The sequence below is a fragment of the Onychomys torridus genome, chromosome 8, assembly GCF_903995425.1.
Source record: "Onychomys torridus chromosome 8, mOncTor1.1, whole genome shotgun sequence".
In the NCBI taxonomy this organism is placed as follows: Eukaryota; Metazoa; Chordata; class Mammalia; order Rodentia; family Cricetidae; genus Onychomys; species Onychomys torridus.
In genome coordinates this window covers 58,017,042-58,038,636 of record NC_050450.1, presented here as the reverse complement: position 1 = coordinate 58,038,636, position 21,595 = coordinate 58,017,042, and the positions used below count along the sequence as shown (strand labels likewise).

General features: G+C 53.3%; 4 protein-coding genes across 6 annotated transcripts; all 4 read left to right on the top strand.

Moving 5' to 3' along the window:
• Window positions 1-169: 169 nt before the first annotated feature.
• On the top strand, window positions 170-2,321 carry Spem2 (SPEM family member 2). Its single transcript, XM_036196525.1, has 3 exons — window positions 170-307; window positions 464-521; window positions 654-2,321. The coding sequence occupies exons 1-3, from the start codon at window positions 170-172 to the stop codon at window positions 1,958-1,960; spliced, it is 1,503 nt and encodes a 500-aa protein (XP_036052418.1). The 3' UTR covers window positions 1,961-2,321.
• Window positions 2,322-2,448: 127 nt separating this feature from the next.
• Spem3 (SPEM family member 3) lies at window positions 2,449-7,601 on the top strand. Its single transcript, XM_036194647.1, is given in 4 exon segments — window positions 2,449-2,999; window positions 3,281-3,338; window positions 3,446-7,239; window positions 7,241-7,601. Coding segments are annotated over 4 exon segments (4,026 nt in total). The 5' UTR covers window positions 2,449-2,861; the 3' UTR covers window positions 7,277-7,601.
• Window positions 7,602-12,011: 4,410 nt separating this feature from the next.
• Tmem102 (transmembrane protein 102) lies at window positions 12,012-14,304 on the top strand. The gene is made up of 2 exons (XM_036196759.1): window positions 12,012-12,855; window positions 12,958-14,304. Exons 1-2 carry the CDS (start codon window positions 12,642-12,644, stop codon window positions 14,283-14,285), a joined length of 1,542 nt encoding a protein of 513 aa, XP_036052652.1. The 5' UTR covers window positions 12,012-12,641; the 3' UTR covers window positions 14,286-14,304.
• A 623-nt stretch (window positions 14,305-14,927) lies between these two features.
• On the top strand, window positions 14,928-20,671 carry Fgf11 (fibroblast growth factor 11). Of its 3 annotated transcripts, none has more exons than XM_036195935.1 (5): window positions 14,928-16,420; window positions 18,048-18,158; window positions 18,354-18,457; window positions 19,032-19,230; window positions 19,518-20,671. In XM_036195935.1, exons 1-5 carry the CDS (start codon window positions 16,228-16,230, stop codon window positions 19,586-19,588), a joined length of 678 nt encoding a protein of 225 aa, XP_036051828.1. In that variant the 5' UTR covers window positions 14,928-16,227; the 3' UTR covers window positions 19,589-20,671. The 3 variants fall into 3 exon arrangements, with proteins under 3 accessions (XP_036051828.1, XP_036051829.1, XP_036051830.1); XM_036195936.1 differs by having other exon boundaries at window positions 19,032-19,252; XM_036195937.1 differs by lacking the exon at window positions 14,928-16,420 and adding an exon at window positions 17,216-17,529.
• Window positions 20,672-21,595: the final 924 nt, after the last annotated feature.

The window sequence follows — 21,595 nt, the reverse complement described above, 5'->3', positions numbered from 1 at the left end:
GAATGAAAGAGCTGCTACCTCTCCATTATGACTCCAGCCTGCCTCATTATGACCTGGCTCCCTCTCCCAGATAGTAAGCATCTCTCGATACCAGCATGAATACAGTGTGGGGTGGGGTGGGCTGGGTGGGGGGGGGGGTTGGCCCAGGTGGCCTTAGGACCCCCCCACCATGGAAAACCAGCTATGGCGGGGCACCCTGGGATGCTGCAATCAATACCAAGAAAGCCCCCAGGATGCTGAAGACATCTTATTCCTGCTGCTGGGTCTCATCATTCTTGTCAACATCGGCATCAATGTGACAACCGTGGTCAGTGGATCCTGTGGCTCACCCATAGGGATGGAGAAGGCTGAGTAGAGAAGTCGGCTACAGGCTTGCTTCACTTGCAGAGATGGGTGGGATTGTTGGGACTGGAGATGGTATTAGAGAGCCCGGTCTTCACTCCCATCTCCCCACCACCCCCAGATGTGGCATGGGCTCCAGAATGCCTTAGACAAGATGACCTTTTGGATGAATCAGAACAGTAAGTACGCTAGACAATAGTCACACACACACACACACACACACACACACACACACACACACACACCTCCTAAAAAAAAACAACCAGGGCCAAGTGTGCTTAACCCTGAACTTTTCGGCTCTTGCTCTGCAGCCGATGAAGTCCAGGCTACCGACTGTCCCCCAGCCAACGTCCAGGACGTCCACATCCATTGTATCCTGGACCCCGTGCAAGTGAAGATGACGCAACCCACACACTGTTCCTCTTCCTCCTACCACCGTCTCCGTAAGCGCTGTAGCGGCAAGCTCCGCCGCAGCCGCTGCCGCAGCCGCCACCAACCGGGCAGCCACATCCGCTTCCCACAGGGCCGCCACAGCCACCAGCGGAGGCTTCGAAACAGCAGGCAGCTCTCCGGTAGCTGCCTACCCTTCTGTAAGCAACCTCAAAGCCACAGGACGTCACAGCTGAGGCCACTGCCCTTTTTTGACCTGGAAGACCGGGATTCCCTTCCGGAGGACGACCAGTCCTGCCCGCATCCCAAACACCCGCACAGGGGCTGGGGCGGCTTTTACAAGCCGGTAGGCCTGGCCTCCAATGTGGGACTGTGGGGCCGCCAGGGTGGAATCCTCGCCAGCCTCCCGTTATCCTCTCTCTACCTGTCTCCCGAGCTGCGCCGCTTGCCCAAGCGGGTAGAAGCCAAATCAGAACTGAGGCTACAGACTTTCGGCCCCCATTACTCGCAGTCCCGGGTCTGGGGTAATGTGGAAGCTGAGCAGTGGACCTCATCACCAGCGCCTGCCCGCCGGCTGCTTCCTAACCCCTCCTGGGTCACTGTGGGCTACAGCCCCTTCTCTTCAGGGGGGCACGTACCCCATGATGCCTGGGATCAGCGGCGGCGTGGGGTGGAAGGCTCTGAGCCACCACTGGCCTCTGTGTGCAGGAACCCCAGGCCAGAGGCCCTGGGCTACCGGGAGCACGGCTCCTCCCAGGCCCACCGGCAGAACCTCCCTAGCTATGCGCACAGCCAAGCCAACCACAGCCCACCGCAATCCACAGGACACATGGGTTACAGCTCCCGGGAATCTCACGAGATCCGCAGGCGGACAGCTGACTGGACTGACGTTTTTCCCTCTCGGCACCCTCTGACTACATCTACCTCCCTCACGGCGTTGGGTGAGACTACCTACCAAAGGGCCCCAGCTGCCAGCTCCGGCCTGATGATCCCTCACTCCTCTCAGCCCTTGCCTGAAGTGCAGGCTTCTGATCCAACTCCACCTCCAACCACCTTTGTTCCGCTCAGTCGGAATCCAGGTGGCAATGCCAGCTACCAGGTGTATGACAGCCTGGAGCTGAAGAGGCAGGTGCAGGAGAACAGGGGACGGGCCAGCTCCTTGCCACCACCTTCCACCTCAGCCTCAAGGCCCTCTCTGCATAGAAGTCGGACAGGGAAACTTAACTGACCAGCACATGAATGTGGGCAGTGGAGCGGGGCATGGAGGAAGGAATAAAGAGAGAGTCGAGAAACCCTTGTTGGTGGTTTGGAAGTACCTCTCCTTTCATCAGCCTGGGATTCTTGATGTGAGAAACCAGTGGCTCCTTGGCATGATGTTCCCGCCAGTAGGCCCCTCTCGATCCTGTCTGAAATGTCTTAAACGGTAAACTGTGAATCACAGATACTTCAGAGCACCCACCTTGCTTCAGGTCTTCCTTTTCCCAAAAGGCACTGACCAGCTCTGCTCAAGAAACTGGGATCAGGACTTAGAGGTGACTCTTTGGCTAAGTGCTAGCTGCTTTTGCAGAGGACCTGGGTTCAGTTTCCCAGAACCCACGTGGTGACTGCAGTTCCAGGGGACCTAATGTCCTCTTCTGACCTCCAAGTATACCAGGCATACATGTGGCACACACATATGCAGTCAAAACACTCAATACATAAAATAAATTTTAGGGGAAAAGGGAGAAAAAGAAACTGAGGCAGGCAGATAAAAGCTTGAGGCCAAGTGTAGGAAGACAACCAAGGTTCTAGGTTTCAGCCAGGTCTCTGAGGTCAAGGCGTGATCAAGGGGTGAAATTCTGGGTTTTCAACTGCAGGAGTGACGGTACGAGGCATGTTTGAGCTGAGTGGATCAGATCACTGTGGGGGAATAGTTGATAAATGGGAGAGGTGCTGGCCAGCTTATAGGCTTAGGTTACCCAGGCTTGGTTACCAGGGAACTTCATTCTGGGTCCTTCTCTTCCATCAGCTCATTGTGATCCCAATCACCTGCCCCATTATGACTCAGTCCTCCTCCCCTCCCCCACTGGGGAGTCTGCCTCCCAGTATGTGGGGGCTACAGGGTCTAGGTAGTCCTGGGACCCCCTGTCATGGGTGAACAAGTCTACCATGGAGCCCAAGCATGCTCTGGCACCAACCTCAGGAAATGCCAGGATTTAGGAGATTCAATTCTTCTGATTCTGGGCAGCTTCATCTTGCTCAACGTGGGAATCAATGTGGTGACTCTGGTCAGGGCAGGGTCTAGGCAGCAGGGTGGAGGGGGCTCTGGGCTTTGTTTGTTTTGAGATGAAGTCTCACTATGTGGCCCTGTTTGAATCCCCAACTTAAGCTCTTCCTGCCTAGGTCTCCTGAGTTCTGTAATTATAGGCATGTGCTAGCTACCATGCTTAGCCTGAGAGCTGGGTTGTTCAAAGGGCTGATGTGGGAGGGCTGCTGGGATATGGCCAGAAAAATGTCGGCCTTCAGGGCTCACTCCACTTCTGGGCTCTCCTTCCTCTGCTTCCCTCAGCTCTGGAAGCATCTGAAGAATTCACTGCGGATTCTATTCCATCATTTTTTCCCCAAAGGTGAGTGGGCTCCTACAAGGTCTCCTGCAGATGTGGCTTGTCCCCTTTGTCATTGTCCCAACTCCCACCTGGGCACCCTGTCCTTTCCCATCCTCCTTCCTCTGCAGACAAGCAACCTGCTGATCTAAACGGCCGACCCCTGTGCATGCGTTGTACCGCAGATCCCAAGAACCTGTACTCAAGGATTTCTTCCCGATTTCCCCGTCGCCCCAGTTTCCTGCTTGGGCATGCCAATCACTTTGACTCTTGGGTACCAGACACAAATGATGAGAACATTTCTAGGTGCTGCTGGATGCCACCCCAATGTGGACATGGCAGAGCTCCCACAGAAGTTCCGTGGGAACTGTGGAAAGAGGGACCGCTGGGAGCTGGGGAAGCCCCTCAGGCCACAGTCATGAAGACCCAGGATTCTTTATTTTCCAAGCCAGAGATTTCTCCCCAGATTCCAAAAATACACAAGCTGAACACGGTTCCACCTTCTTCATCCCAAGAGGACAAGACTAAGGCACCAGATGACAGTCCACCCCATGCTCAAGCCCAGGCTCTAACCTATTCTTTGACCAACACCCATGAAATCCCTTCCACTCAATCCCAGACACAGACCTCAGAACCCACTCAATACAGGGCACAGGGTCTTGAGCACACCTCAGCCTATACCCCACCGGCCCATGCACCTGATTTTGTCTCAGCTCCTATCCCAGACCTCAGTGAAGCCCCAGTACCAGCCAGTGCTTCACCCCCAACCCCATCCCATAACCCAGCCCCCACCCCATCCTATCTCCCAGCCCAGGCCCCAACCCATAATCAAGCCCATATCTTGGATCAGGCCCAGCCCCACATCCTGCCCCATATCACACTCCAGGTACCAGCCCCAACCCAAGCTCAGGGTTTAGCCCACAGCCCTGAGCAAGCCTCAGCCCATACATTACCTCGACCCCCAACCCAGGCTCCTGCACATGCTTCCTTCCAGTCCCCAGGCCATGACCCAGTCCAAATCCTAGTACACACTTTGACCCATCCCCAAACCAATGTCCCTGAGCAAACATCTCAAGCCTCAACACATGTCCCATCCCATTCCCTACTTCATTTGTATGACCGCATCCCATTGCCTAGCCTGACCCCTGCCCCGGGCCCTCACCCAGCCTTTGCCCCAGCTCCCATCCCAGCCAGCACCCCATCCCCTGCCCTAGCACTGTCCATGACCATGATTACTACTCAAACCTCTGCTCAAGTCCCTGTCACCACCTCCACGCCTACCCTACCTCCCGTTCCTTCTATGCTGGCTACCTTTGACCCCAGCTTCTCCACTGGCCATATGGTCTATGATGCCCGCAGAGTAAAGCAGAACGCCTTCCTTAAGCACAATGCCGAGAACTCAGGGTATTTCAGGAAGGACTTGAACATCCTCTCCAGGCCCCAAGAGGTGAAGGGCATGGTAAATTCTGAAGAGACACAAAAGCAGCATGGTGGGGAGAGTGCTGAGCCTCCTGCCGGGCCTATACTTGGTTACCTGGAGTTGGGGAACATGGACTGGAAGATCTCAGACAATGCCAAAGATAAGTTCTCCCAGCCCAAGACCTTCCCATACCACAGCCTTCATCCTTGCTGTTCTGAGAGCAAGGGCGAAGACTCCCAGGCTCCAGTCTACCCCAAGTTCCTGGTCTACACCCAGAATGCCACTCCCTCTCAACCTTGTCTGCATACTCCAAGTGCTGCTCAGAGCACACTGCCCACCACCCCACCACTGTGTACTCTCGCTCTGCCGCTTGTTTCTCCCAGAACATTTGCTGGTCCTCAATCTAACCCTCAGAAGCCCTCCAACTTACCACAAACTCCCACCTTTCTTTCAACCTCCAAGCCTCCTCAGACTGTCTCTTCCCCTTATTTCTCTGTCCCTTCTCAGTTCTCCACCATCTCTCAGAACTTAATCCAACCCCCAAACCCCGAGAATCAAAACCTTAACCAAGGCTTTGGCCTTCAAAAGACCCCATCCCTTGACAAGGAATCTAGAGTTCCCAGGAACCCAGGCCTTACCCAAGATCCAGGCCTCCAGAAGAACCCAAGCCTTGTCCCAAATCCAGGCCTCCAGAAGAACCCAGGCCTTACCCAAGATCCAGGCCTCCAGAAGAACCCAAGCCTTGTCCCAAATCCAGGCCTCCAGAAGAACCCAGGCCTTACCCAAGATCCAGGACTCCAGAAGAACCCAGGCCTTACCCAAGATTCAGGACTCCAGAAGAACCCAAGCCTTACTCCAAATCCAGGACTCCAGAAGAACCCAGGCCTTAACCAAGATCCAGGACTCCAGAAGAACCCAGGCCTTACCCAAGATTCAGGACTCCAGAAGAGCCCAAGTCTTGCCCCAAATCCAGGACTCCAGAAGAACCCAGACCTTACCCCAAATCCAGGACTCCAGAAGAACCCAGGCCTTACCCAAGATCTAAGACTCCAGAAGAACCCAGGCCTTACCCAAGACCCAGGCCTTACCTTGAATCCATGCCTCCACAAGAATTCAGGTTTCTACAAGTTTCCAGGCTATACTCAAAATCCTTACCTCTGCATGAATCCAAACATTTCCCAAGACCCTTGCCTTCAAAAGAATCTAGGTACCACTCCAGATTCTGGCCTGAGGAGTTCAGTTGCTATCCAAGATGCTGGTGTCCTTAGGAACTTAGGTTTCATCCAACCTTCCAACCTCCACAAGAATATAATATTCAGTCAAACATCTGGTCAGAAGACTTTGAGCTTTATGCAAGACTCTGTGGTCTACAGGAATGGTACATTAACCCAAGACACTGTAATCAACAAAAATAAAGGTCTCTCCCCAGTAGGAGACCAAAAGTGGCCAGACTCCTCTCATAATTCTGGAGGTAACAATGGTTCAAGAAATGTACAACATCCAGGAACCTGCAGGAATGTAGGCCTTTCCCAAGACTCTAGACCACAGAAGAACCCATGCCATACCCAAGACTCTGAAATTAACAAAAACTCAGGACTTATCCAGGAATCTAGTTCCCCCAAGAGCCCAGGCCATGTCCAAATCTCTTACCTTCATAAGAGCTCAGGTTTCACACAGGACTCAGGAGACTACAAGAATTTAGGCCTTACTCAAAATCCTGGAATCTACAGAGTCCCAGATCTAAACCAAGACACCAACTCCCACAAGAATCCCCATCTAATCAATGTCACCACAGCAGAAAGAAGATCGGACCTAAACCAAGATGTTGGCATTTACAGTTCAGAACATGGCCAAGACCCTAACCTTCAGGAATGCCCAGCAATTAATCAAGATTCTAGCCATCATCAGAACCCGGCACTTGGCCAAGGCTCTGGCTTCAAGACTCCAGGCCTTACCCAGCAGGTTGGCCCCTATAAGGACTCAGGCCTTACCCCAGACTCTGACATCAACAAAAAAACAAGCTTTGCTCCAGGTACTGGTTCTGCCCAAGTCTTGGGCCCACTTCAGATATTAAAGCTGGCATCTTCCCCAGTGAAATCCCTTGTATGTAAAACGAATTCTCAGAAAGACAATACAGAGCAGCAAGTGTCCTCGACTTCTGTCCCAGTCAACCAAGGCTCCTGCCCTTCCAAGGCCCAAGTGCTCTCCCCTGACCTGAAAACTTTGTCAGAGGTACCAGTCCTAATAGAGCTGCAACCCCCGTCCCGGCGGTTAGACAGCCAGGACTGGGTATACCACACTGTAGATAACGTCCCTTCAGCCTGCCAGAAGTATCGCCAGATGTCTATGCCTCCCAAAATCAACTGGAAGCCCCAGTGCCCTGGACCAGGCACCCGGACAGGTCATGTGGTCTTTGATTCCCGCCAGAAACAGTTACTAACTGGCAGGGAAAAGTGTGAGGCTCTGTCTCCCAGGCGCTCTCGTCAAGAAGCACTTAAAAACTCAGAGGAGACCCAGAAGGAATGGGGATATCAAAATGTGATGAGGACCTTGGACAAAGAGGGGGCAAATATGCATCAGGAATAAAGAGGCAAGAGAAGCATTCTGTGCTTGTTTGAGGCTCTTCATCCCAGCGCTACCATTTATATTGATATCCTCATCTTAAAGAGACATGGAATTAACACGTCTCTATTCTTTCTCCACAGCTCCATAGGCAAGCCCATTCTCTGCCGGCTCAAGAGCTGTGTTTTAGGGAAAAAGACAGTAGCCACTATCCAAATGTGACTATTAGGATGTCAATTAAAACTGAAAATTCTCACCAAGCCTTGTATTGCACATCTCTAAAGCCAGCACTTGGTAGGTAGAGGTAGGAGGATCAGGAGTTCAAAGTCATTCTCAGCTACATAATGAGTTCAAGACCAGCATAGTCTACTTGGGACCCTGTATCAAAAAGAAAAGAGAAAGATTCTGAAGGACCTGGAGAGATGGCTCATCTATTAGGAGCACATATTGCTCTTCTAGAGGACTCAGGTTCAATTCCCAGCACTCACCTGGTGGGTGAGTAGAAGTTTGTAACTCCAGGTCCAGGGACTCAATGTTGTCTCATCTTCTGGTGTTTGTGAGCACTGCACGCATGGTACACAGGCATATATGCAGGCAATTAACCACACACATAAAAAAAAATTTAAGGTGGGCATAGAAGTGAATGTTTTTAATCCCAGCACTCAGGAGGCTGAGGCAGGTGGATCTCTGTGGGTTCAAGACCAGCCTGGTCTACATAAGCTCTAGGATAGGGCTGCATAGACCTGGTCTCAAAAAGGAAAAAAGAAAATCAGAGCTGGGTAGAGTAGTACACACCTGTAAGATCAGAATGTAGAAGGCTGAGGCAAGATGATTTCTATTCTGAGCCCAGACAGAGCTACATAGCAAAGGCCTGTCTCAAAAGACAGAGCCAATTTTAATTCTATTCTTCAGTTGCTACAGTTTTTAGTTCTGACAGCCACATGTAGCCAGACAGCAAAGACTCAGGACATTTCTGTCATAGAAAAAAAATTGAGACAGGCTTTTGCTATGTAGCCCAGGCTAGCTATTAACTCATTCTATAGCCTGTGCTGGACTCGAATTTGTAAACATGCAGCCTTAGCATCATGAGTGCTGAGATTATAGGTATGCACCAACACTATGCCTGGCTTTTTTACAGGAAGAGGAGGAAGTTGATTCGCTCTGTCTCTCACACACACACTGTAGCTCAGGTTATCCTGATGCTCACTGTGTTACACAACTTGCCTTCTGACAAGGATACCTGGGAGACAGAGCTTCACACTTTTCCCTGCCAGTTACTGTTTCTGGTGGGAATCAAAGACCACGTGACCTGTCAGGTGCCTGGTCCAGAGCAACAGGGCCTCTAGTTGATTTTGAGAGGCATAGACATCTGGTGAAGCTTCTGGCAGGTGGAAGGGACTGGACCTACAGATACAGCTTCTCCTGCCTCAACTTCCTGAGCATTAGGGTTACAGGTATGAGCTACCACACCTGAGGATCATTCTTTAAAGACTGGGCATGGTGATGCATGCTTATAACCTCAGAATGTGGGAGGTAAAGGCAGGAGAATTAGGAATTCAAGGTCAACCACTACTACATAGTAAATTATAGAAAAACCTGACCTACATGAGATCCTGTCTTAATAAAAAGAAAGGAAAGGGGTCCAATGAGATGGCTCAGAGGGCAAAGGTGCTTGCTGCCAAGCCTGATGTGAGTTTGATGCCTGGGTAGAAAAAGATAATTATTCCAAGGTGTCCTTTGAGCTCCATGTGCAAAATAATGTAATTAGAAAAAAAGGGAAGCAGGGCAGTAGTGGCACACATCTTTAATCCCAGCACTCAGGAGGCAGAGGCAGGTGGATCTCTGTGAGTTCAAGGCCTGCCTGGTCTACAGAGTGAGTTCCGGGACAGCCAGAGCTACACAAAGAAACCCTGTCTCCAAAAACAGAAGATGAAGGAAAGGAAGAGAGGGAGGTTGACCAGATGGCTGAGTGGGTAAAGCAGTCAAGCCTAATGTCTTGAGTTTGATCCTTAGGATATACATGGTGGAAGGAGAGAACTAGTTTCCACAAGTTGTCTTTTGACCCCCACACACACTTGAGCACACACGCATGCATGCAGGCACATAGAGAAGTAAGTTTTAAAAATAAAAAATGCACCATTATCTCCCAGCACCTCCCAGTGAATCTTGTTGATTTTTCTAGTGGTTCAGAAAGATATATACAGATTCCCTATGCATGGTACCCCAAACTGTGAGCCCAGCCTTCAGGGACTGGAGAGAGGGCTCAGTAGAGAAGATTGCTAACATCTCTTGCAGAGGACCCAGGTTCAGTTCCCAGCACCACACAGTGGCTCACAATCATCTGTAATTCCAGTTCCAGGGGATCCAATGCACTCTTCTGATTTCTGAAGGTACCAAGCAAGCACAAGCTACACATATCTACATGTAGGTAAAACACTCATACATGGAGCTTGAGAGCAGGTAAGAGAACTCAGGCTCAATCCCTAACACTCACATGGTGGCTCACAACTATCTGTAACTCTAGTCCTGTGGATCTGAGGCCATCTTCTGGATCCAAATGCTCTAGGCACACAAATGGCACACAGACACACATGCAGGCAAAACACCCATACACAAAAGAAAATTGAAAAAAAAAAAAAGTCCTGACTCCTCTTGATCTGGCTTCTTGGGTCACAGATATATATGCCCCTAGTTCCTTCATTTCCCCATGGGGCTGAAGGGGAAGGGTCCCCCCTTGGCAGTGACTTAAAATCCTTTCAGTCTGGGCTTCCCAGGTGCTCTGGTTCCAGGAATTTCTTTACAGACTCCCCCTGACTCCAGTTTTGGGGTAGTGTCTTCATTTAGGCTAGGTTCACCTGGAACTCACTCTGCATCTCAGGTGAGTCTAGTTCGTGGCAGTCCTCCTGCCTCAGCTGCCCAAGTGCTGGGATGATAAGCCTGAGCCACAACACTTGTCACAATCCTCTGGCTTTTCAAGATGTCCCAGATTAATGATCAGTGGCAGAAGGAGTGTAAGAAGCCCGGCCTGGTCAAGGGTCTGGTCTATGAGCCTACTGCGTGTTTACTGGTTTACTATCTGTCCCATTATCATGCTCTCAGCCCCAAGCTGTGTGTGTGCTATATTCTGATCCTTGGTTTGGTCTCTGATAGCATAGCTTACTGGAAGTAATACCCTACCCTAGTTTTTGTGGCCTCACCTGACGTTGATGAGAGTTTCCTTTGGACTTCAATTTCAGTTCTGATGGCCTCTGCGTCCACAGAACTTCAAATCCCCACGTGTTTCCCCTGCCATGATTCTGCACGTCTGATGTAGGCATCGCTGGTTACAATCCCCCTCCATGATTCAGATGCCCTTTTCTGCGTCACCTTGTATATTCCTGCCTCAACATTATGGCCACTGATTCCAGGAAGATGCCTTGCCACCAATCCAGAGAGCCTTTTCTCAACCTGTCTCACTAACTCTGACCCTGGACATGTCATATGCATTATTATTACTTTTTTTTTTTTTTTTTTAAAGACAACTCACCATGTAACCCTGGCTGTCTTGGAACTCTCTATGCAGACTAAGCTGGCCTTGAACTCACAGAGATCTGCCTGCCTCTGCATCTCAAGTATTGGGATTAAAGGTGTGCATCACCACGCTCAGCTTTTTCCTTTTTAAAAAGAGAGTCTAAATTGTCCAGACTGGCCTTCAGCCTTCAGTCTTCCCAGATCCACCTCCCAAGCCTGGCCCAGCTTTTCTAAAGCACAGTGCTGTGGATATCACTCTGTGTGTGCTTTCTTGGTTGGGTCTGAGCAACTGTGGGACTGGCGGGTAAGAGAGATTTGTCCTGACTGTGGGCCAGGCAGGAAAACTCTAACTACAGCACAGTCTTTGAAATGACTAGAGGTCTTTAATCTCAGCACTCAGGAGGCACAGGCAGGTAGATCTCTGGGAGCTTGAGGTCAGCCTGATATACATAGTTTCAGGCCAGCCACAGCTATATAATGAGGCCCTGCCTCAAGTACATAAACAAACTAAAATAAAAAAGTCAGAATTTTCTTAAAAGAACTTCATCTAAGAGACCATGGAGGCTCACAAATGGAATGAAGTGTGTGTTCTTCATTATTGTTTACTATGCAGAGCCAACCAATTATCCCTCTTCTCCAATTCCAAGGAGTGTTTATGTAGGATTGATTAGACAGAACAATACATTGTCACAAAACAACTCCCAGCTGGGTGTAGTGGCATGAGCCTGTAAGTCCAGCACCAAGGAAGCGGAAATAGGAAGCTTGCTGTGAGTTCAGGGTCAGCAGGGGCTACATAGTGATTCCAGGCTAGCTTGGACTATATAACAAGACTTTTTTGTTTTTTGACACAGAGTTTCTCTGTGTAACAGCCCTGGCTGTCCTGGAACTCTGTAGACCAGGCTGGCCCTGAACTCACAGAGATCCATCTGCATCTGCCTCTGCCTCCTGAGTGCTAGGATTACAGGCGTATGCCACCACCGCCAGCTTAAGACTTTTTATAAAAGTTAAAAAAAAAAAAAAAAAAAGGGTCAAGCATGGTGCTGTCTGCCTTTAATCCCAGAACTCGGGAGGCAAAGGCAGGCTGAGTTCTGTGATTGGCAGTCAGTCTGATCTACATAGCAAGTTCCAAGTCGTCCAGAGCCACACAGTGAAAACACAATCTCAAAACAAAACAAAACAAAAGAGAAGAGGGGGGAGGTGGGAAAGAAAGAAAGAAGAAACTACAGCTTCCAATACAGCTTTTAGCACAGTGGCAAGGGTGTGTAGGGACCGCTCCAACGTACCAGTACTACAACTCCCAGGGTAGCAACATCTCAGCAGGGTGAAAGGAGGGGCTGAACTCTCACCGGAGGCGGGACCAGGCCAGAACCACCCAGACAGCTTCCAGAAAAGGGCGTGGACATGTGACCATCAGGAAGTTACCTGTAGAATCTTTTACGGTGTTTTCTGTTCACAACCTTTTCAGCTACCCTTAATCGGGAAGTCGTGGACCAATGAGCCTCTTCTGAAAAAGAGGAGCCGGACAAGGGTGGTGGCAAAGATTGGCTACTGTGTTCCCCAGGAGGGTTCAATAGCCATTCTTTACCTGCTGAGTCGGGTGAAGCGATTCACCGGGCCGCAACCTGCATCTAGGAAAAGGACGAAGAAAGTAGTCATCTGTTCATTTTGAAGACTAAACGCAGAACGCATCATCTGCAAGACCCACTTGTGGACTGTCTGCTGCCCTTGCTCCACCTCAGAAGGAAGGGAAAACTGGAGAACTTTGGGGAGCCAAGGAAAGGCCTGCCAGAGCTTAACTCGGATCTGTTTGCGCTAGCCCCAAACGATAGAGATCCATGGCTTCCACCGTATGGGGCGGTGCCCCCTGGTGGGGCCCGCCACCCCCAGCCCCAGCCCGGCCGCTCACAGACGTCGACTTCTGCTCTGGCGCCCAGCTGCAGGAGCTGACTCAGTTGATTCAGGAGCTGGGTGTCCAGGAGAGTTGGAGCGAAGGGCCCAAGCCTGCAGCTGATCTTCTCCGAGCCAAGGATTTTGTCTTCTCTTTGCTCGGTAAGTAATTCTCAACTATGGGAAGTTGCAAACCCCAGCCTCACCATTCTCCACCCCCGGCTCTGGACCACGATACCTTCACAATCCTTTTTCTTCCTTTAGGTCTGGTTCACCGCCAGGACCCTCGTTTCCCACCCCAGGCAGAACTCTTGCTGCTTCGCGGTGGGATTCGCGAAGGCTCCCTAGATTTAGGGCATGCCCCCTTAGGTCCCTACGCCCGGGGACCTCATTATGATGCTGGCTTTACGCTCCTTGTGCCTGTGTTTTCTCTGGACGGCACTGGGCCAGAGCTGCTACTAGATCTGGAATCCTGTTATGCATGGCTCCGCCTTCCAGAGCTGATGTGCGGAATTTCCGTCCGGGAGACCTGGCAGGATTGCCTAGGACCCCCTGTCGCAGAAGAATGTGATTTGACTCACCAAACCCATAGCAAAGAAAGTCCCACGGACCAGGAAAGCTCCGTAGACCAGGCACATGATTATGTCCCTGAGCCTGAGCCTGAGCCTGAGCCGCACACATCTGTGGAAAAATCATCTAGTGACCTCTCAGGGTCCCACTCGCCTTACAATGACATCACCCATCTTGAAACTCCTGAGCCATTGAAAACACTGAGTAGTGACGCCTTGGAAGCCGACGAAAAGCCATCCCCAAAGCCGTCGGAGGCTCCGAAGGCATGGCCCACATTATGCCCTACCCAAGTGGCTGCCTGGTTCTTCGTTAAGCTGGCTGAGGTCGCTGAGTCCCTGATCCCGGTCCCAGGCGCCCCGCGGCTGGTTCACGCAGCTCGCCACGCGGGTGTCACCACGGTCCTCCTGGCCACTCCAGAGCCCCCACGCCACCTCCTGCTCTTCGACCTGATCCCGGTGGTGACCGTGACAGGCTGGCCTGACAGGGCTCGGAGCCACTCGTGGGCGGGTCCACTGGTCTCGGAGTCGGCTTCTTTCTACCTAGTGCCGGGCAGCCACCCGGAGCAGCAGGGCACCCCTGGATGGCAGCTGTGCTTCGCCCGCCAGGAGCTGGCGCTCAAAGCGCGCATCCCAGCGCCGCTGCTTCAAGCACACGCGGCGGCCCAGGCGCTGCTGCGCCCGCTGGTGGCGGGGACCCGGGCCGCCGCGCCCTACCTCCTGCGGACCTTGCTCTACTGGGCGTGCGAGCGGCTCCCTGCGCTCTACCTGGCGCGGCCCGAAAACGCCGGCGCTTGTTGCCTTGGGCTACTGGATGAGCTGAGCCGAGTGCTCGAGGCCGGGACGCTGCCTCATTATTTTGTGAGCGGCCGAAAGCTCTGTATGGGCGAGGGCTCCGCTGCCCTGCGCGGGGCATTGGCCCAGCTCCGCGGAGACCCTGCCCAGGCCTTGCGTGAGGCGGTGGAGGAAGCCAAGGTTGCCCGCAAAGGGGGCGGTTTAGCGGGCGTAGGGGGCGGGACCCATTAAAGAGTCTACTCTTCGGGAATGCGAAGTGTTTCCTTTGGCGACAGGGCTGTGGAGGGGACTGTGTGTCTTGGGTCCAAAGCCTCTTTTCTAAAAGGTCTCCCCCAGTGTTTTGCCCTGCCTGAGGCCCATGCTCTTCAAATCTGCCTGGCACCTCCCACCCCCACCCCATCCCGGTGCCGCCTCCCGAAACATCTCCCCCGGGTTCTTTCAGAGTCAACAGCGAACAGGATTGGCAAAATGCGGGAACCGGCTTTTGGAAACCTGGTTCTGATCAATTTGGCTTACACCAAAGCAGAGAGATATTAAGGCCGGGGGTGCAGCCCAGACTGGATGGTACAGCCACCCCCACCCATCACTTTCTTCATCCTTTTCCGTCCTCACTTCCATCCCAGGTAGTAGGGTCCCTTTCCAATTTCTGTCGGCCGTTCCTTTTAGCCCCCCAGCCCCGCCGCTTCGGGCTTCCTTGTCTCGTTTCCCCTGCACCCCGAGACTTGCAGGCCTTGCCTCGACTCCGCCTGCCTCTCAAACAGTCCCCACGCACAGCTTCCGAGGAACCCCAGGGTTCCGCCCGCCCAGCTTCGCCTCCCTCTTCCCCGGCGTCTCCGCCCCCTGCCCCGCCCCCGGGCCGGCTCGCAGAGGAGGGGGAGCTTCTGTCGCCGCCGCCGCCGCCACCGCTTCCCACAGCCGCCGCCGCTGCCGCTCTGCCGGGTCCAACCTCCAGGCCCAGTGCCCTGACTTTGCCGAACCGGGGCGCTCTGCGGAGACATCTTCACTCCTTCCTGGGGGTCCGGGACACCTAGGCCGGCGTTGGGGGGAACCTCTGCTTGCGGGTGACAGGGAGGGAGGAGCCTGGAGCCGGAGCCCGCGACACCCGTCGCCCGGATCAACAGGACAGGACAGGTTGAGGGGCGTCGGGGAAAGGAAGGGGTGCTCTAGCAGTCCCAGGAGGCCGAGGAAGCCCTGTCGCAGGAAGCTGTGATGCGCTGGGACTTACTAAGGCCTGTTCACGTTTGAGGAGTGCTCACTAGCAACGTGGGCACTCCTCTCTGGGGGGCCTTGTTAGATTGGAGGGTGTGGGATCTAAGCAGTGCCCGCTGCTCCTCGGGGGAATTTAAGGGGCAACCAGAAAACAGACAGAAACGACTGATGCTCCTGTTTCCGGGTGACAGAGGGTCCTCCAGACAACCACCTGGTGTATGCACTAGGAAGGACTGATTTGGAGGTGACTTCCAAAGGAGTGGAGGGTAACAAAGTGAGGAAATGGCCTCAGCAGCTGGAACCCTGTGGTGCTAGAACCCCAGGTACTGGAACCCTGTGAGAAAAAGCATTATCCAGCCAGAGGATCTGGGAACCCCTTCTCACTGAACCTAGACAGCCTGGATATTGAGACATATTTGGGGGGATTTGGGGGGAAAAAGTGGGAGAGCCATTCCAATTAGAGTACAGCAAAGGAAAAAAAAATCAGGACTGGGTTCCTCTCTGACATTGACAGCAGCCCAGGATGAACTAATGTCCCCAAAGCTAAAGACCCACACCCTTCAGAACACAAGAGTAGGCTGGGCAGGAGCGGCCCCAAAATAGGGTGGAAAGAAGTCTGAGGAGATTAAGAACACATCTTGGAAATTTAGGAGGGTCTTGACTTTGGGACAGAGGAAGTGGGGACAGAGGCCAGAGAGGAGGGAAGGGGAGAGCTTTCATTTGGGGACAAAATTCATGGGTGAGGTCAGCTGAGGAGTGCATAGGCTGTTGGAGCCAGTGCAGGGCCCAAGGGTGGGAGCTGGTGGTTGTGGGGGGAGGCAAGGGGGTCTGGGGCTTATCCTTAGGTCCTGTGGGTGGGGCGGTGGGTTGGGTCCAGAGCATGCCCTGGTGAGAGGGCTCCTCTAGGGGAGCCCAGGGCGCTCCGGGAGCCTGCTGGTTTCGGGGTGTCTCCTCCCGGGGCGCTATGGCGGCGTTGGCCAGTAGCCTGATCCGACAGAAGCGGGAGGTCCGCGAGCCCGGGAGCAGCCGGCCGGTGTCGGCGCAGCGGCGCGTGTGTCCCCGCGGCACCAAGTCCCTTTGCCAGAAGCAGCTCCTCATCCTGCTGTCCAAGGTGCGACTGTGCGGGGGGCGGCCCACGCGACAAGACCGCGGCCCAGGTGAGTGTGGCTAGGGCGGGGTCTCCGAGCCCCAAGTCCTTCTGCCTGAGACCAGGGGCCCTGGAGAAGGCAGCCGATCCGGGGGTGGGGGGGTGTCCCAAAAGTAGAAGAGGTGGGCCAGAGCGACAAAAATCTACAACGGGACTACGCTTCAGTTTCCTTCCCGTTTGCCGGCAATGCCGAGTCTCCTTGCTTTCGAGGGCAAGGGGACGCTTTGAGGGGCCAGGTCTAACGGCCCAAGCTTCTCGGCTCCGGTCTGCCCCCCTTCAACACAGGACTCCCCACCCCCACTGTTGTTCGCCTACGTGCGGGTTCTCGCGATTCTTTCCATCCGAAGCGGAGGGACCTGGGGGGTTCTGGACGCTTGGGTCACCCCGAGGGTTTCTGCAGCCCTGGCTGCCCCGCCCCCGCTCCGGTTCTCCCGCCCCTCCATGCCTGGGCTCTGTTCTTTCTGGTCGAGCTGGCCTGGCCAGGAGCCAATCTCTCCAGCTCTCCCCGGGGTGTCCTTGCAACTACCTCGTCAGCCAGCCCCCTCCGTGCGCCCTCCTTCTGTGACCTGCGCTCCGAGAAGGGTGCTGAGCACCCCCTCCCATTACTCCTGTGCGACTCGGAAAGCTGATCCCACAGGCTCGGGGGACCCTGGGCTAGCAGGACCTCACACACAGTTCAAGCTGAAGACCTGCACAGAGACTTGGGGCGGGGGTCGTACCACTTACAAGGGGGAACAGGGAAACCGGCAGAGAGCAAGCCCCGGGAAAGGAGAGGTGTAGGGGCCGGTATGTGGTTCCCGTCCAGGTACGACAGCTAGGGAGTCCCTCTGGCCTCTCTCCAGGCCGCTGCCGGTTCCCCTAGGGGTAGCCCCTTTGCGGCCTCCCCCCCCCACCAGCGGTAGGTGTGGTACAGTCCGCAGCCCACCCTCTGAGTGGGACCCAGCCCCCACGTGATGCAGCTTGCCTCTCCATCTCTGTCCCCTCTTCCTTTTCCTCGATTGGTATGAATGTCCCCCATCCCAGGCCAGTTACCTGGCTGAAGGGTAGAGACTCAGCCTCAGGGAGAACTGGACCCTCATGAGCCAGCCGACTGACTGACAGAGACAGACGGACAGATGGGTCAGTGTCAGACAGGCCGGCGCTGAGCCAAAGCCAGGCCCGCGCCAAGCAAGCGGCAGCTGCAGCAGCAGCAGGTGCTGAGTCAGCGTCAGTCAAACCCAGTCCCACCCCTCCTTCTGAGGGGGAGCCCCTTCTCTGTGGTCACCTTGCTGCGCACCCCGACACTTGCAAACCCATTGCCCCGCGTCTCTAGCACTGCCCGTTGCCTTTTATGTCTCTCTCTTCCTACCTCCTCTCCGCCCCTCCCCCAACTCTGGTGGAGAGAAGGAATTAAGCCATTTAAATAAATTTCAATAAATTAAGCTGACGCTCATAATTAGAGAAAGCGGAAGGGACCCACACCCCAGCTTCCTCAGGAACCAAAGAGGGGTGGAAGGAAGCTTGCTTGGAGGAGAGAGAGCTAGGCCCCCCGGAGCCCTTTTCAGACATTTCCCCTCCTATCCTGTGATCCCGCCAAGTGTAGGAATGTTTCTGGGAACAGAGATGTCATTTTCAAAGATGAATCTCTCTCTCTCCAGAGCCTCAGCTCAAAGGCATCGTCACCAAACTGTTCTGCCGCCAGGGCTTCTACCTCCAGGCGAATCCCGATGGGAGCATCCAGGGCACCCCAGAGGACACCAGCTCCTTCAGTGAGAGGGGAAGCCAGCTGCAGGGTGGGAAGTGGGGATCCGGGGACAGGAGATGACTATCCTGTCGCCTCTTCAGGTTTTGTCGTCTTCAGTCTGTCTTCTTGAGCCCCAAGGGAAGCAATGGCGCTGGAGCGGGGAAGGGACTCAGATGGGAGTGAGGCCCTGGGGTCCTGATGTCTGCTCTCTACTCCCCAGCCCACTTCAATTTGATTCCCGTGGGGCTCCGCGTGGTCACCATCCAGAGCGCCAAGCTGGGTCACTACATGGCCATGAATGCCGAGGGGCTATTGTACAGCTCGGTAAGACAATGAGGCTGAATGGCCTGGGCGACTGGGGACACCCACAGCATATGACCACCCTTCGCCACAGGCAGGACTTGCACCCAGTACTCTGTTCTTCCTGCTTTAGCTGATCACTGCCTGTTCCAAAAGTGGTCCTCGAGAATGCATCCCATTTCTACATGCACTGTCTGACTCAGCTATTATGGCCCCACTTCTCAGCCTATCACCTCTAAACTTCATCTTTACTCTGGATAGGAAGTAGTAAGGGCCTGGGAATGCAGAGAAGAGATCTTATTTCCAGGGTCCTATAAGCCTAGTTCCTACCCCTGGGTGGCCTACCAGGCTCCTCCCGATTCTCTCTGTGCTCTGGTTTCTGCATGGACTCAGTATTGCCATCCTCCTTTTGAAAAAATATATGGATTATATCTTGGCTGCTTCTTCCCAAGGGCTCCCTTCTGCCAGTGATATCTCTCTCTCTCTCTCTCTCTCTCTCTCTCTCTCTCTCTCTCTCTCTCTCTGTGTGTGTGTGTGTGTGTGTGTGTGTGTGTGTGTGTGTGTGTCCATGCCTCTTTCTGGATCTTTGTCTCCTCAGCCACATTTCACGGCAGAGTGTCGCTTTAAAGAGTGTGTCTTTGAGAATTACTATGTCCTGTATGCCTCTGCTCTCTACCGCCAACGTCGTTCTGGCCGGGCCTGGTACCTAGGCCTAGACAAGGAGGGCCGGGTCATGAAGGGAAACCGAGTCAAGAAAACCAAGGCTGCTGCCCACTTTGTGCCCAAGCTCCTGGAGGGTGGGTATGGGCTCAAGAAAAGGTGGGTCATGTGGGAGGGCATTGACCTTGCATGAATATTGAGTGTCTCACAGCCCAGGCCATAAACGTTAAACAAGATGCTGTTATGATAGGCCAAGACAGGAAGGCTTTAGCCTTTGGGGGTTTGGGGAGCTCTCTTCCGTTTAGGTTGGGATTCTCCAAGGATGAGTGTGTAAGGGAAGGGAGGATTCTCAGAGCTCTGATTCTTCCTGGCTCTCTGTGCACCTAATTCTCCTTCCCTGCTCCTCTCTCTCTCCCCTTCACAGTGGCCATGTACCGGGAGCCTTCTCTCCACAGTGTCCCTGAGACCTCCCCTTCCAGTCCCCCTGCCCCTTGAGATGTAGTCCCTGGACTGGAGGCTCCCTGCACTTCCTGTGAGCCAGCCACCGCCACAGCCTGCCTGGTAGCCCTGCTCCAGGCCTTGCTGCTCTTACCCCTGTTACCACATACATGCCCTAAGCAGCCAGGTCTCACCAGGTGCTGTACCCTGAGGGAGCTGGGGGGCTGGCTGGGACGTCGGGAGTTGCTGAGTTCTGGGGCCTAGAAGAGGTTGCGAGATGGGGTGCCTGAAAAGATCCTGGCTGACCACTTACTTCTTTTCACATTAACTCCTCCCCCTCCAAAGAACCCCAATTTTTCCCGAAATGGCGCTGGGGGTCCCAAAACTGACAAAGCAAGGGAATTAATACTCCTCACCCTGGCCGAGCCAGTTTCTGAAGCCACAGCTTTCCAGGTCGGCCCACTGGCACCCAGCTAGTTTCCTCCTCTCCACCTCCGGCCTTGGTCTGGACAGGTTCTGATCCACCTGAACACCCCAGCCAGGGCCCTTCTGTGTGCTGTATTAGAACCCAGGCATGGATCCTTTAAGCTTCTATTCTTGACCTAGGTGGCCCCCCTGGTTTTTTGTTTTGTTTTTTAAAGAAGAGGCTGAATTCGAGCCCCCCAATGTAGCCATTGGCCTTGGTCTGAACCAGCCTCAGGTCACACCACATGTTAAACCTTGGTATCCCAGAGACACCCAATTCTAGAGCATGGTGTTCTAGACCTTTTTGGAGCCATACTTCCTCCTGAATCTCAGCTCCAGGACACAGACCATGACTCTCAGCCCTTTTTTCCAGGGTGGAACTAGGGCCTGTATAGCCATATTATTGTACTATATTGTACTAAGTTCTAAACCAACTCTTTCACTTCCTTAATGATTATTTAAGAATGAGCTCTGCATAGAACTCAGCTATGACTCATTAAGAACTAATTGGTTCTGAGCTGTGCTTAGTAGCACATGCCTGTAATTCAGCACCTGGGAGACTGAGTCAGAAGGATTTCGAGTTGGAGGCCATCCTGGGCTATAATAGCAAAGCCCTGTCTGAAAAGCCAACACACACACACACACACACACACACACACACACACACACACACACAGACAGAGAGAGAGAGAGAGAGAGAGAGAGAGAGAGAGAGAGAGCATGCTTACTACTAATCAGTACTGAATGAATAAAGAACTACTGCTTGTTTTTCCTAGATAATTTTCTAAAAATCTCCTTCCCTTTAGAATGCTAACCTCACTTTTACAGGGTTTCTAGTTTTAGCATTCCAACTGAGGTTCTGCCAGGGAAACAGAGTCTAGCGAAAGGTGCAGGAATTCTGGAAGAATATACCTGGCCCATAGTGGGGAAGCTCAGAGGAGGAAAATGGCATGTTTTGATTGAATTTGTGTCTGCTTTGGGGAGACATGAACACTTAGCTACCTCAGAAGGAATTCCTTCCAGGTCCCTTCTAAAGCTGAGGTCCTTTGCTTGATATGGTGTGGTGCATTTGTGAGGTGGAGGAAGGAGAATTGGGAATAAAGGGCTAGCCTGGGCTACATAGGGAGTTCAAGACCAGCCTGGGCTATATGAGACCCTATCTCAAACATCCACAGAAAACTGAGGTCTGTAAGGATAATAACTCTAGAATAAGAAAGGACAAATAGGGACAGCCGTGATTTCCCCCTCCCAGCAAGGAGACCCCCCCAACTCAGCAATAAGTCCAGCGTCTCCCTCCTACAGGTCAGGCCTAGGAAATGAGGGGCCTCTTGGGCTCCCAGACCTCATATATCCCCAGAGCTTCTAATTAAATAGAATTTACTTTACCTTACAGCTTATAACCTCAGCTGGGTTTTAAGTACCCAAAAAGGACCTGAAAATGGGGACCCTCTGGTAAAACAGGGGTTAGATCCCGAGTCTAGCAGATGCAGGTGGAGAGGACTTCGGAGGTCCTAGGGCGGGGCTAGTGCTCAAAGGCAGGTCACTTTTCCTCAGGCCCTTTCACTTCTGGCTTGTTGCAAGAGATGCCCCCCCCCTTCC

Bases quoted from the DNA above. Each gene is read 5' to 3' on its own strand.
- Spem2 (XM_036196525.1), top strand. From the start codon at position 170: ATGGAAAACCAGCTATGGCGGGGCACCCTGGGATGCTGCAATCAATAC. The intron at 308-463 runs GTCAGTGGATCC...CACCACCCCCAG, and splicing joins GCATCAATGTGACAACCGTG to ATGTGGCATGGGCTCCAGAA. The intron at 522-653 runs GTAAGTACGCTA...CTTGCTCTGCAG, and splicing joins CTTTTGGATGAATCAGAACA to CCGATGAAGTCCAGGCTACC.
- Tmem102 (XM_036196759.1), top strand. From the start codon at position 12,642: ATGGCTTCCACCGTATGGGGCGGTGCCCCCTGGTGGGGCCCGCCACCC. The intron at 12,856-12,957 runs GTAAGTAATTCT...TTCTTCCTTTAG, and splicing joins TTTTGTCTTCTCTTTGCTCG to GTCTGGTTCACCGCCAGGAC.
- Fgf11 (XM_036195935.1), top strand. From the start codon at position 16,228: ATGGCGGCGTTGGCCAGTAGCCTGATCCGACAGAAGCGGGAGGTCCGC. The intron at 16,421-18,047 runs GTGAGTGTGGCT...CTCTCTCTCCAG, and splicing joins GCGACAAGACCGCGGCCCAG to AGCCTCAGCTCAAAGGCATC. The intron at 18,458-19,031 runs GTAAGACAATGA...TTGTCTCCTCAG, and splicing joins AGGGGCTATTGTACAGCTCG to CCACATTTCACGGCAGAGTG.